Here is a 12,675-nt window from a genome sequence, read left to right as displayed (position 1 = left end):
CATCAGAACTGTAAAATGCCAGCAGTGTTTTCACATTATTTGTATTAAACAATTATTTTAGCTAGTCTGTGGGCCACCCACAGTGCTGACGAGAGAATATGGCATGCAAGCCACCCAGAGAGCCTGATGTAATTTTTTCATCTTTGCTTAAAGTATGGTCACTAGACCAGATAATGTAGAGACTTTCTGCTGGCAGTGATCAAAACGGCCCAAAACAGTTCCAGTTTTCCATCTTATTTTCTTTACATTTGAGTAAAGGAATAATTAAGATAATTCACGGGTAGAAAAATGTGAGCTATTTACAAGCTGCATAAATGGTCTCCTGTATAGTGTGATCACAATAGTACTTTTGTAACCTTAGATGCAGTCCGTGCTTTAGGAAATGTGCCTTGTGGGAGGTACAGATTCATAGCAATCTATGTGGTGTAGGTACCGGTATAAGAAGATACTAAAGAACTAAGACTTAATTAATAAAAAGGGATCTTTTAGTTAGCTTTCCTCCTTTAAAGACACACTCTGTATTTTCCAATGTATTTATAGACACTTCTAACATTATACTGATTATAGAATACTTTAAGGGAAAGACACGCAGGTGTTATAGTATTGTTTTTGTTTGTATGTATTTAGTACATTCCTTAATTTTGTTATATATGTGTTTTTTTTTCTATTCTATATGTATGTTTTCATGTGTACATAACATCTGCATCCTGCCAGGTGCAAGCACTACAGCTGATACCTTATTCCAGGAAGTTCTGGGTCGAAAAGATAAAGCAGATTCTACGCGAAATGCCCTGAATGTCCTTCAGAGATTTAAATTCCTTTTTAACCTTCCACTCAACATTGAAAAAAATATTCAAAAGGTAACAAAAAAGGTCCAACAACGTAGTAGATGTAGTAATGGATGTAGTATTTTATGCGTAATTGATCGTGAGGGGATGACATTCCACCACTGTAATATCACCATGTTCATCATGGGGAGAAAATGTTATATGTCAAATGCTTATGGTTCTGGAGAAGTGCATCAAGCATTAACACGATTTAGTATAATGGCAATCCAGTCATACTCTGCAGACAGAAGTTACACCTCTGTTGAGTTTTGTTTTTTTTGCTGTTTTCAGTGCTAAACAGGGCAGCGTCATCAGGACCCAACTCTTTCCTTAACCCCAACCAGGATTCCACAACCTCACCCTTAACCTTTGCTGACAAACATAACATAACCCTAACCCTGTCTATCATCTCAACTTATCCTGTCAGTTTTGTCATGTGATGCACATACATTCATATACGCAAGACCTGTGGGGGGGGCGCTTATTCCTACAAGTCAGCAGAAAAAGTTACTAGCCTCTGCTATAAATTACCAGTTCTTACGTGTCTGGAAATTCAGACCTTTTCTGCTCATCACTTAGATTATCTTACCGCTCACAGGCTAATGGGCTGTTGGTGCTTTCCATTTCTGTATACAAATATGACAATTTTTATTTTAAAGAAAATAAACCAATTTGGCTGCATTTGGGAATTTTGGTAACAGTCCAATTATTGTAAACAAAGGTGGTCATGTGAGATTTCTGTTTTGCCCTAACACATAAATTATGAAAGAATTACAAAACAAATACATCTTTCTCTTAGAAAGCACACTTCTTTGCTAATGCCAAAACAGTCTAATTAATGGGGATTACAATAATTAACCTGCGCTATTATTATTTTGTATTTATCTGAAGGGTGATTACGATGTGGTCATTAATGACTACGAAAAAGCAAAGTCCTTGTTTGGGAAGACTGAAGTCCAAGTGTTTAAGAAAGGTGAGTATTTATGTGCATGTGTGTGGTCTTACAGCTGTCTGTTAGAGAAAAATTGCATTTTTCTACCCTTTTGGCTGAGGTCAGTGTAAGCAAGAGAGCCCACGGGTGTGATAGGAATGAAACACCACTATGCAGCAGACTTAAGCAGGACAATTAATGTTATCAGATTAAACATATTGTAGTATTTGTGTAACGGAAAGGAGGTGCCCCTTCTAAACTTAAATTGCTAATCCTATCGTAGCGCAAATGTTTCAAATCCCATAAATGTACCTAGTTTAATGCTAGAAAATATTCATGTTTTTAGTTTAAACACGCACAAATAATATTTTTTTTTACTGGTAAATGACTGGGATTTCCGATACGAATAGTTCATTTAAAAGACAGTGTTTTACACTTGAAATGATTATTAAATATAAGAATATTTCTGAACTGAAAACACATTTAGAAATGTATTGGTTCAAGAGGAGTGTAACTTAACAAATTTCAAAAGCAATAAAACGGGGTTATATATAAAATATATATATTATATTTAATATATTATACCGGTATATAAAATAACCCCATTTTTTGTCTATTTTTATTTTTTGAGTTATAAAGATATAGTTCTTAAATAATTCTGGATGGTGTTTTTTTACTCATTTTGTGTTTCTCATATTATGGTATTTTATGATGTTAAGGTATTTTTTTTCCAAGAATTTACCCGTTTCACCCCAAACTGAGTTTAGGATATCATGTAGTTTTCTTAAGTATCCCTTTTACTCCTCACAACATGATGTTATAATGATGAAATGACAATTTATGGAGCAATTTTTTTGATAACATATCTCAGGAGCTTTCCTGGGAACTTTTCACGCAATTAGATATTCAAGTAGTCATAGAAAACAGCTTCTTTCTTTCTTTCTTTTCTTCATAATTGATAGTTGATGATGTTCCATATTATTAAAATTAATCTGATCCCATGAAGCAGCCCAGATTTTCAGATCAGGTGCTGATCACCTTTCAGACTCCCTTTTTTTGTAAAATAATTCAATTTGCAGTTTCTTGGAATGGACATGATTTGTTTTGTAGGTGCTTTTTGTATACTTAAAACATATGTTCTATTTCTTTAGTTTACTCTGAAGTTGAAACCCGAATTGAGGCTTTGAGGAAATTACTTTTGGACAAGTTACTAGAGACACCATCTACTTTGCATGACCAGAAACGCTACATCAGGTACCAATTACTACGCAAGTTTTCCTTTTGTTGTCCTGCATTTGTGCATCATTTCCTTGCAATTTCATTTATCATAATGCAACTAAATTTTGTAGAATTCATAATGCATTTTTAATGTGGCGAGATCATCACATCCCAACTCCCTGTTTAGTGAATAAACCCAAATGCTGTGTAACATGAGGCAAAACATCTATTAACTGATTACTATTTCCGGTACGCTGTTTCGTCATGGCCAGCTCCACCACTGAGATTTGAAGGGAGACCTAATGAGACAGTCCCCCTCCCGTATATGCACAGAAAGTTCTCCCTTTCAAATCAATGGGAGAGCTTTCCTGGCTCATCTAGCCTGCCCATCTTTTCTTTTCCCATTCAGCTTACTAAATAAACCTAATACCATTTATAGATTAAACTCAGATTTAAACGTATTAGAAATCAACCTTATGTTTTTATCATTAGAGCCGCCTTCTTAACAGACTGTTGTCTGATCTGGACCAGCATTCCTTCCCATTACCTTTTTGTCATGTTGTTAAAATCGACATTTTATGCCATGCCCCTATTTCGTCAATCTAAAGGCTGTCAGTGATAGCAGTGAATTTACAAAGGAGTTACTTTCTGTATGAATGTAATGTATGTTCGCTTCGGCACCTGTATAGTAGACTACATGTAATATCCCTCTCAGTATTACTGGCCTGCAGTGAAATCTTCAGTCTTGGGATTTGTCCATTGAGGACTGAATCTGGATTACTGTATTGCATTGTTTTCACATGAAATGTAAAAAAAATCAATCAGCAATATAACCACAAATCACTGTAGTACCCATTGAGACATTGAGAAGAAAAAAGCAAGCAGTGCTTTTGTGTCTTCTGCTCAGCTTTGTGGATGCAGCAAGAGGCTGACCTCTGTTCCTCTGTTGTTGTTTTTGCAGATATCTTTCCGATCTCCACGCTCCTGGTGACCCTGCTTGGCAATGTATTGGAGCACAGCACAAATGGATTGTTCAGCTTATGCACAGCTGCAAAGAGGACTATGTCAAAGAGCTTAAAGGCAAGGCCAGCTATATAAATATTTATGTACATGTGTGTGCTTCTCTCACTCTCCCTTGCTACCTCCATCTTTTGTCTGCCCCCATCTCTTTCTCCTTCTTTCTTCATTCTTTCTCTGTCCTCTCTAACTTCTCTCTTTCCCCTACCCTCTTTTTTCTCTTTCCCCCTCTCTCTGTATTCCCCCCGATATATCTCTCTCGCTCCATATCTCTCCCTCATTAAATTTCCTTCATTGTCTCTTTCTTCCTCCTCTCATTCAATTCTCTTTCTCTCCCTACCTTTCCTCCTTCCACTTTCTCTCTCCCTTTCCTCCTTCCACTTTTTCTCTCCCTTCCTTGTCTCTTCCTCTACTCCTTCCATTTGCTCTTTCCCTCCCTTCTTTCCACTCTGCATTGTCTCTTCCTCACTTCTTTTCACTCTCTCTCCCCCCTCCATCTATCAATACCGCTCCTCCTTCTGTCTGGTCACTATCACCCAACGACCATCTTCTCTTCAGATGTCACCACACACCTCAGGCTACAAAGCTCTTTGTTGTTCCCGAGGCTCTATGTGTTTGTGCCTGGGGAGCATAGCAATGTATACTGTCCAGGGAAGATACATATGGAAAAGCTGGGGGTCAGCTTTTTAAACTGTGCTGTCTGTGTCAGTTGTCCGCAGGTAACACTGGCACACAAATTCTCATACACACAATCTCACACTAACACAAACATACACACACTACTCTCACAAACACTCTCATTCTACCACGTGCTATCACTGATACACATATACCCTCACACTAACATACGTTCTTTCTAACAAACACACTTGAACACATACATTCATTCTAACACGCACAACTACATATGCACACACTCATGCTAACGCAAACTCCCTATAACACACACTCATACCAACACACATACATACATACGTACTCTCTCCCTCCCTAACCCTCTTAGTCCCTCATCGCCTCACCTTGTTCAGGGCCAATTTTTAATAGATGCTTTCACAGCTAGCAGCTGTGCTTTTACAGAATAAGGGTCTTTTGCAGCAGGATAAGATTAAAGTTTTTTACATTTTATATGCATTGGGCAGAAATTGCCATTATTTAAATTATTAATACTGTAGTAGAATGATTTTCTTTTTGCTTTACATGAGTCACGAGAGTCATTTCATGAGTCATTTCATTATATGAAATGAAATAGGCCAATAGTTTTGAAAATCTAAAGGTCATGTAACAGGGCAGGGCAACTTAACCTGTTCTATTTCCCTAAATCCTCTCTGGCAGTTTGCCCTGGCAGACACAAACAGGCGCATGCACTGGATTATCAGTCCTGGTCCAGTCATGGGCATGTCATTTACACAAACATCTCTTATCTGTATCCTTCCAGTTTTATTGGACAGCCTAGTGATGGATTGCAGAGGCTAGAGGGGAGCAGTAATTCCAGACAGTGCTGAAATAGGCTTTATGCGATGCAAGGAGGGAGCTGTGACTTTAGGAGTGTGTGTGTGTCCATGGTCTGGGGGAAACTCACCAAATTACAGAAAACCTGTGGTGGTCTGGGAAGGAGAACAAAGAAATGGAGAGTTTAGAAGTCAATCTGTTCAAACAAACAAAAGTACAATAAGGATGATAGTAGCAAGCTAGCGCTAAATGAGGAAAGAAACCACTTAGTGTGATTATTTAAAGGGGATTCTTTCAGCCATTGGATTGAATTTAAGAAATATATTATACAACTTTGTCTTTCTGTAGAATTTTTCAGAATTTCACTCCTCTTCGAGAAGGAAGAAAGGGGACCATGTTAGAAATCAGAATGTCATTTTATAGAAGTGTCTGTTCTTAATTTAATACAGGGTTGCCAATCGCTATTATTTGTGAATTGAAAGGTACCATTTGGCATTTTAACTATATTATGTTTTGATGCCTTGGAAAATGTAGTCTTTTTCTTAAGATAGCATTATTTTGTCTAAAAAGCACAGTAATTTTTGTGATCTGTGTGTGCCCAGTGGAAGTATTTTCTTTTAACTATTGGTCTGGAAGCACATGCGCCTCCGTCTCTCTCTTTCCTTCACTCTCTCTCTCTCTCTCACTCTCCAACTATCCACGTAGACAAATATAATATCTATAACACAGGAGATTGAGTTAAAACTCCAATATTATACTTTAGTCTCCGACTAAATGTCCCTTCTGACTTTTTGGAATCGTAAAACCAAGCCAAGTATAAATGTGCCCCTTCCTCTACAGCACACACAGAAGCTGGGAAATGTATGATCAAATATTACGTAGTTAAGAGAAGAAATGAATGACCAGCCTGCAGGCTATTATACTACAACATCATCTGCAACACCAGCAAGGCAGTTTCTGTGACAGGCATTGCATCCGTAATTAGAACCCAAACTCATTAGATAGGAGCAGTTTTCTTTTAATTTACCACAAGTATATGACCGAGCAGGAAATGGAACTTTCCACAAGCCATCCCTGTGTTTCAACCAGTTTTTAAGCCATCGATCTTGTAAGGTCACATTATGGGAAGCTCCACTGAATTTATTGCAATGCCGTAAAATATATTGCACTAATTTCTACAATTATTCTGCCATATTAATATTATTAGTATTTACTTTGCAATGGGAAAACAGGACATAACAAGTAATGCATTGCATAACAATTTGTACTTACATAAAAAAAAAAGCTTAGGAGAACCCTGCTCAATCGAGTTTAAAATAACATTTCTCCAGTTACGTGGCACTTCACCAGAGGATATAGAATCTCTCAATATTAAATATAGAGACATACAGATATCCTTACAGAGCTCACAGAACCCCCAGCTGAATACTATTAGGACCTCGTACCTTATTGATCTTTTCCCTGTTGTGTATTGACCTCCTGTTGGTATCATGACATTCCTTTTAGCTCATTTTGCCAACAGGCATCGATGAGACTGGTCATATTTAACTAGGGTTGCTTTAATAAAAAATAATAATTGAAACATTTGCTTTTCTGAAGCCCCCCATTAAAAGGCACTGCTTACAGAATATACCTTGTTATATAAAATCCAGTATTTTACATAAATATTAAGACATGCTAAATATCAAGCTATGTATTTACAATGCATAATGTCTTACTAATCCCTTACCTTACACAATTTAATACCAGTTATGCAATCTTTTCTTTCTGATGCATAAGGCATTGTTGATGCCTTGTCTTGTGTTATTGTTTCCAAGAAAGTGAGGTGACACAATGAGCATATAGCATATAGCATCATCACAGATGTAGAGGTAGTGATGTGTATATTGTTACTGTTTGTTGATTTGTGTAGTGTCATCACACCTGCAACTCTATGTAATAGGCAAACAGGACATAACAAGTAGTGGATCACATCCTTACACAAGCTTACGAACTAGAAGAAGTTAGGGGTGTAATACACACAACTGCTAATGTGGACCAACCATTATATGCACTTTAATGCATTAGATAGTTGAATGGTTCCTTTAAATTTCCAAGCGGTTCCCCTTGCAAAAGCAAGCATTTTCCTCTACCCCACCGCTCATCAATGGTCATGCTTTCCTGACTCTGGCATAAAAATGGGGCCATGGAGAAGGTGTTTTACTCCATCTCTGGAGCTGCAGCTTCTCCTAAGCATTTCTTTTTTACCAATTACTTTAATAAGCATTGTTTGTGTGTGAGGCTAACTGGGTCACCAGACCGTTCCTTAAGTATGGTTCAACCTCTTCATGATGGAGGCATTTTTACAGTTGTGGTTGACAACATTTTCAACATTTGTGCAATGTCCTTGTTCAACTGTAATCTCCCTGTTTCTCATACCAACTATACAGTGTTTTTTTGTTTTTTTCCAGGTTAGCTAGGGCTTTCATTTTAAGCCATGCTCATAGTATGAAAAACATATTTTTAAAAAACCCCAAAACCGTGTTACCCATTATAAATTGTACACAGCTAGTACAAATGAGAAATGAAAAAATATATTCAAACGTGTAGGATTTTTATTTATTTTGGCAGTTATAGGGCAAATATTAAAAGATGTGCATATTTGTTCCAAACTAATATTTTAAAATTTGGTACTTCATTAGCGCTCACAAATCTCAAAACTGCCATACAAAATGTATATGTGTCCATCAATCTCATTCAAAGATGGCGTCAAAGTCTGAAAGAGTCTCCAAGAGAAGCACTTCTTCCCAGGTAAACTGATAAGACTCTGTAGGTCATTCCATAGCATATGGGCAGCCCTTGAGAAATCTTGTATGTGAGATTGAGAGGTGGGCATTAGAGCAGAGGGCAGGCGAAGATCATCTGATGAGCAGTGTAGGTTTGTATTTGGAGGTACGTGAGAAGGAATATGCAGAGATGTGTAGGTGAGAGTCAGGGCTTTAAATTGATTCCTGAAATGTCCAGGCAACCAGTGAAGAAACTGACAGAAGGGAGAGGTGTTAGTAGAACGATGTGTAGGAAAACAGAACTATATGTTTGCCGTCAACTCTAAGCAATGAAAGTGAATTCATTTTACTCCGCAGGCAGCTAATGTTTTCTCACATGCACACATCTGTCTATCTGAGGGAGAATGAGATCTGTATTAAATATTTCATTTTGGCTTTTATTTCCACTTTCAGAAATATCTCCTAACATTCCTATGTCTTATGGTATAAACCTACCAATTGTTTTCCTTCTAGATTCTGGCATGCATTGTAGTCTGCTCCAGACATACAGTTCTCAAATATCCAGACCCCCCCACTCCATTATGTTACATATATATATATATATATATATATATATATATATATATATATATATAGTAATTTATCAAATAACTTCCTGTTCTGTTATCTCATACCTAAAGAAACACACTTTTGTTTTGGGGGGATGCTAAGAGTGTGGCTAGGGGACAGAGCTTTACCTAGACATTTTTTGTTACCTTGATATATTTGAATATTTGATGCATTTATAAACAGAATAATGTGTTTTATTAACATAAATTGTGTGTCTGCTGTTCCTGTACACACATACACATTATTGCATACTTGTTAAGAAGATGTTCAAAAGAGGGGGAAGAAAAGTGCCCCCCACCCCCCAGCATTCAACTTTTAGACCATATCTAAAATTAGACCAAGGTCTCTGTTTCTTTCCTGCCAGGAAAAAGGTTCATGTTAACCCCTTACCAGCATCCGCCAGAAAGATTTCTTGTGAAAACTGTTCAGACTTCAACATTTCTAGAAATGTGCGATCACATTAAAAAACATTAAAAACAAAGAAACAATAATACAGAAAATAAAATAACATTTTCTGGTTACATTGCTATACAGTAGCAGTCACATAAGCAGTCAGTAACACAGTAATTGCAGAAAATAAGTAAAAAGTGCTATTTGGCAAACATAGCGGTAAAATTAAGTTGGCAATTCTAATTTATTGTTAATCCCCCTAAAAGGCCACACTTAGGCAAACATAGTAGTACATTATAACCAAATTGACAATTCTAATCTAATGTTAATCCGCCTAAAATAAATTAGTTGAAGCTCACCCAGAGCACCATCTATCTTTCTTATGTCGAATAAAGGTTGGTTCATTGAGTATAATCAAGTATCTGAATATGAACACGGAGCCCAAACTGTTTTCAGGTCTGCTGTAAACTTGAGTGTTTGTAACCATGTGTTTTACTGGTGGTTTTACTACGCATTCATTCAGAACCATAACATTACAACTTTATGCCCCATTATATTGTTTTTTTTTTCCCCCTTTTTCATTTTTTTAAATAAGACATTTTAAGTGAGTAGATTCATAAGGCATGTATGTAGGCCTTTGAGTACCGGGTATTCTAATGTTCATCACTACATGTAAATGTTATCTAGTGCTTCACTCTCTTCACTTTTAAGGAGTTTTCATTAAAACAAGTAATTCTATAGGAAAACACTCTAAAACTACCTTTAGAAGTATTTTACTGTGCATTTATTTCCCCATTTTAACATATTATATAAAAATTATTACGCAAGGTGGGGCAACATAAAAACCTCCAGCCACTGCTGAATGTAGTTGGGTGTATAGGGGATTCTCTGTGTGCATATATCATACCTCTATATCCACATTTCCATGATTAGACCTGTATTTATAGCATAAGACGCAAACAGTTAAGCCGATGTCAAAGGGGCCTTTTCAGCATGCTCTCCAAGCAGCTGGTGCTCTTTCATTTGCCCTTACTTACTGTACATCTGGTAAAAGACTTCTTCCAGCTGGGAGCCATTTCATGTCTAAACCACATCCCCGGTGTTTAGTAAGCAATATTCTTCCGACATTGCTAGTTACTCTTACTTTTAATAGGTTGATACAAATGAAAATGTAATTGTGTAGAATACTAATGCTGGGGTTTCTAGTTTAATTGTGAGGGTTCTTATTGTTTTTGAAATACAGAGCTAGAAAACGGTACTTTTGTTTTAAACACATTGTTTCAGGCCACATATAGGTTTTAGTGGAATGTCTACTTCTGTATTTGGAGACACGGGTAGACGTGGATAAAATGAGGGTAAAGACTGCTTCTTAATATAAAAAAGTGATTATGTTACAACTGTTTGAAGCGGCAGCCTTATCAGCATAGTAGCAATAACACAGCTTGGCCATCGGCCAATAAATGAAACGTGTGGGGTCACCTGAAGGATACATTCTGCTACATGCATCACTCTTACACTTTTGCAGCATGTGGCTGCGTGCATCCTTTAGGTGACAGCTCACTAAATGGCGTGATTAGCTGCACAAGAAGCAAGGGGGACACATGAAAGGTCTCACCGGGCAATGGTCCACCAGGTATTTGGTTGGATGGCCAGACCAGGCCTGTGTAGAACAGAATTGTCAAGTCTTAAGCATATTTTATGCTTATTTTTCTTAATTTCATTTCTTTGTTGTGCTAAAATAGATTTATATGCCACCCCTTTATTATTTGCATTCATAGAGCAGGCAGTCTGTAGACAATTAATGTACTTTGCCTTAACATACATAATAATGAATAGCTTAACGTGTCCACAGAAAAAATACAGGTTTCTCTTGGTAAGGTATAAACTCTTTCAATGGTTGTCTCCTAAATAACGTCCCAAGGGGGAAACTGTGTCCAAAACCCCGGACACTCAAAGTCAATCAGTAGGAGATACAACATCACATTGTATATGTCCACCATTACCAGCTTGCCGTCGTTAGTCCGCTTGACCGATGGAGTACAAAAATGGGTATACATTGAAATTGGCGAATGTGCCACAGGGGCAATGACTGCTGATGTTTAGCGTATCCCTGTAGATGGGGCACAAAGAATATTATTTGCTATTTGTTCTATTACAAACATTTCAAGAATATGTATTATGACTACATAGTACTAGAGCAAAGCAAACTGCTCTTATACTCAAAACTGCAGATATGACATTGGATTAATAAAATAATCGTATCTATGAATTGTGAATTCATTTTGTAATGAAAAAATAAATATATGTGCAGTACCTTAGAAAATTAATTGTATTTTTGTGTATTTGCAATGTGCTATTTATCGTAGTGATTGTAATAACAACCGTCCTTTGGCCCCATTACCACCCAGTTCAGTAGTAGGCTAAATTTAGGCATTCACTAACGTTTCTGTGTGAAGGAATGAACATTTTTCACTCTACCAACAATTGTGACCTGATGTTTTAAACTAATTCTTTGAATGCTAAAGTCCTTTTTTGCATAGTCTGATAGGACCAGAGTTTCTACGCCCAAGGGAAAATGAAATAACATTTAGTCTGTTGACACAAGTTTAATTTTAGACAATTTTGCTATGCTGCCCGATTCTCTCATCTCGGAAGAGCAAAATGTGTTTGTGCAAATGATTCCTTCTATAAAAAAAAAAGAGGAATCCTATACCATGGCTTTATCCGCACATTTCCAAGTACTGTATGTTTGGTGAACAAGCATCAGTGGGTGGTCAAGCTGCAGCACAGGACAATGACATGCTGTGCACAGGAAAAAATGTTCAAAGGTGTTTAAGGGTGGTAAGGAAGTCAGACAGACCTTACAAAGTCCTGAGGCAAAGTATCACAATTCCCTCACACTACTGTGGGTTATGGGAAAGCACAGTATGACACACAGTTTCATGAAGAGAATACACATCTTCACCTGGTGTCTCATCTGTGAGCACACAGATACCGTAGCAAAGGGGTTGCATAATATTCCATAGTTAAAGTCCCTAACAATATACTGCTGGTTTGGTGTCTTGCCTTAAACGTGTATGTACTTTTTTTTTTTTTGACTAGTTAGGTCAATGGATATTGGTATTCCTTCAAAAAATAAATGGCCCAAAGCTTGGTTGTACATAGAATAAGTGGAAGCCGTCATGGGATTGTTTTGGGATTATGTCTAATATGATATTATGGGAGTAGATATTTTTTTTTTATAGTAAATTAGTGCTCATTGCTTGTATTCTAGCACCCTCTACTGGCCATTTGGAAAGTAACACTCTACCCAATGACATTAATTCATTCCAGATGTTTGATGAGTCCTGGGGGGAATAAGTGATGTATCAGTTCCCTAATGCCCTGTTTGACTTACTCAAATCACTAGACAACCAATTAAGAAATTAGTTCTAGTTAACCTCTCTTCCGGAAACCAATAAACCCCATA

At 37.1% G+C, this 12,675-nt stretch overlaps 1 protein-coding gene across 2 annotated transcripts in view; it reads left to right on the top strand.

Annotated features, from left to right (window-relative positions):
• Nucleotides 1–12,675, top strand: part of EXOC2 (exocyst complex component 2) — an 83,423-nt gene that overhangs the window by 42,257 nt on the left and 28,491 nt on the right. For both annotated transcript variants that reach the window (XM_053466090.1, XM_053466091.1), the window contains exons 8-11: nucleotides 715–860; nucleotides 1,719–1,800; nucleotides 2,910–3,012; nucleotides 3,938–4,056. In XM_053466090.1, coding sequence (XP_053322065.1) covers nucleotides 715–860; nucleotides 1,719–1,800; nucleotides 2,910–3,012; nucleotides 3,938–4,056 — 450 coding nt within the window. The remainder of the gene's footprint in view (nucleotides 1–714; nucleotides 861–1,718; nucleotides 1,801–2,909; nucleotides 3,013–3,937; nucleotides 4,057–12,675) is intronic.

This window comes from Spea bombifrons, chromosome 5 (assembly GCF_027358695.1).
Source record: "Spea bombifrons isolate aSpeBom1 chromosome 5, aSpeBom1.2.pri, whole genome shotgun sequence".
Classification (NCBI taxonomy): Eukaryota; Metazoa; Chordata; class Amphibia; order Anura; family Pelobatidae; genus Spea; species Spea bombifrons.
Note: the sequence above shows the minus strand (reverse complement) of the source record. Positions and strands in the feature narration are given on the sequence as shown.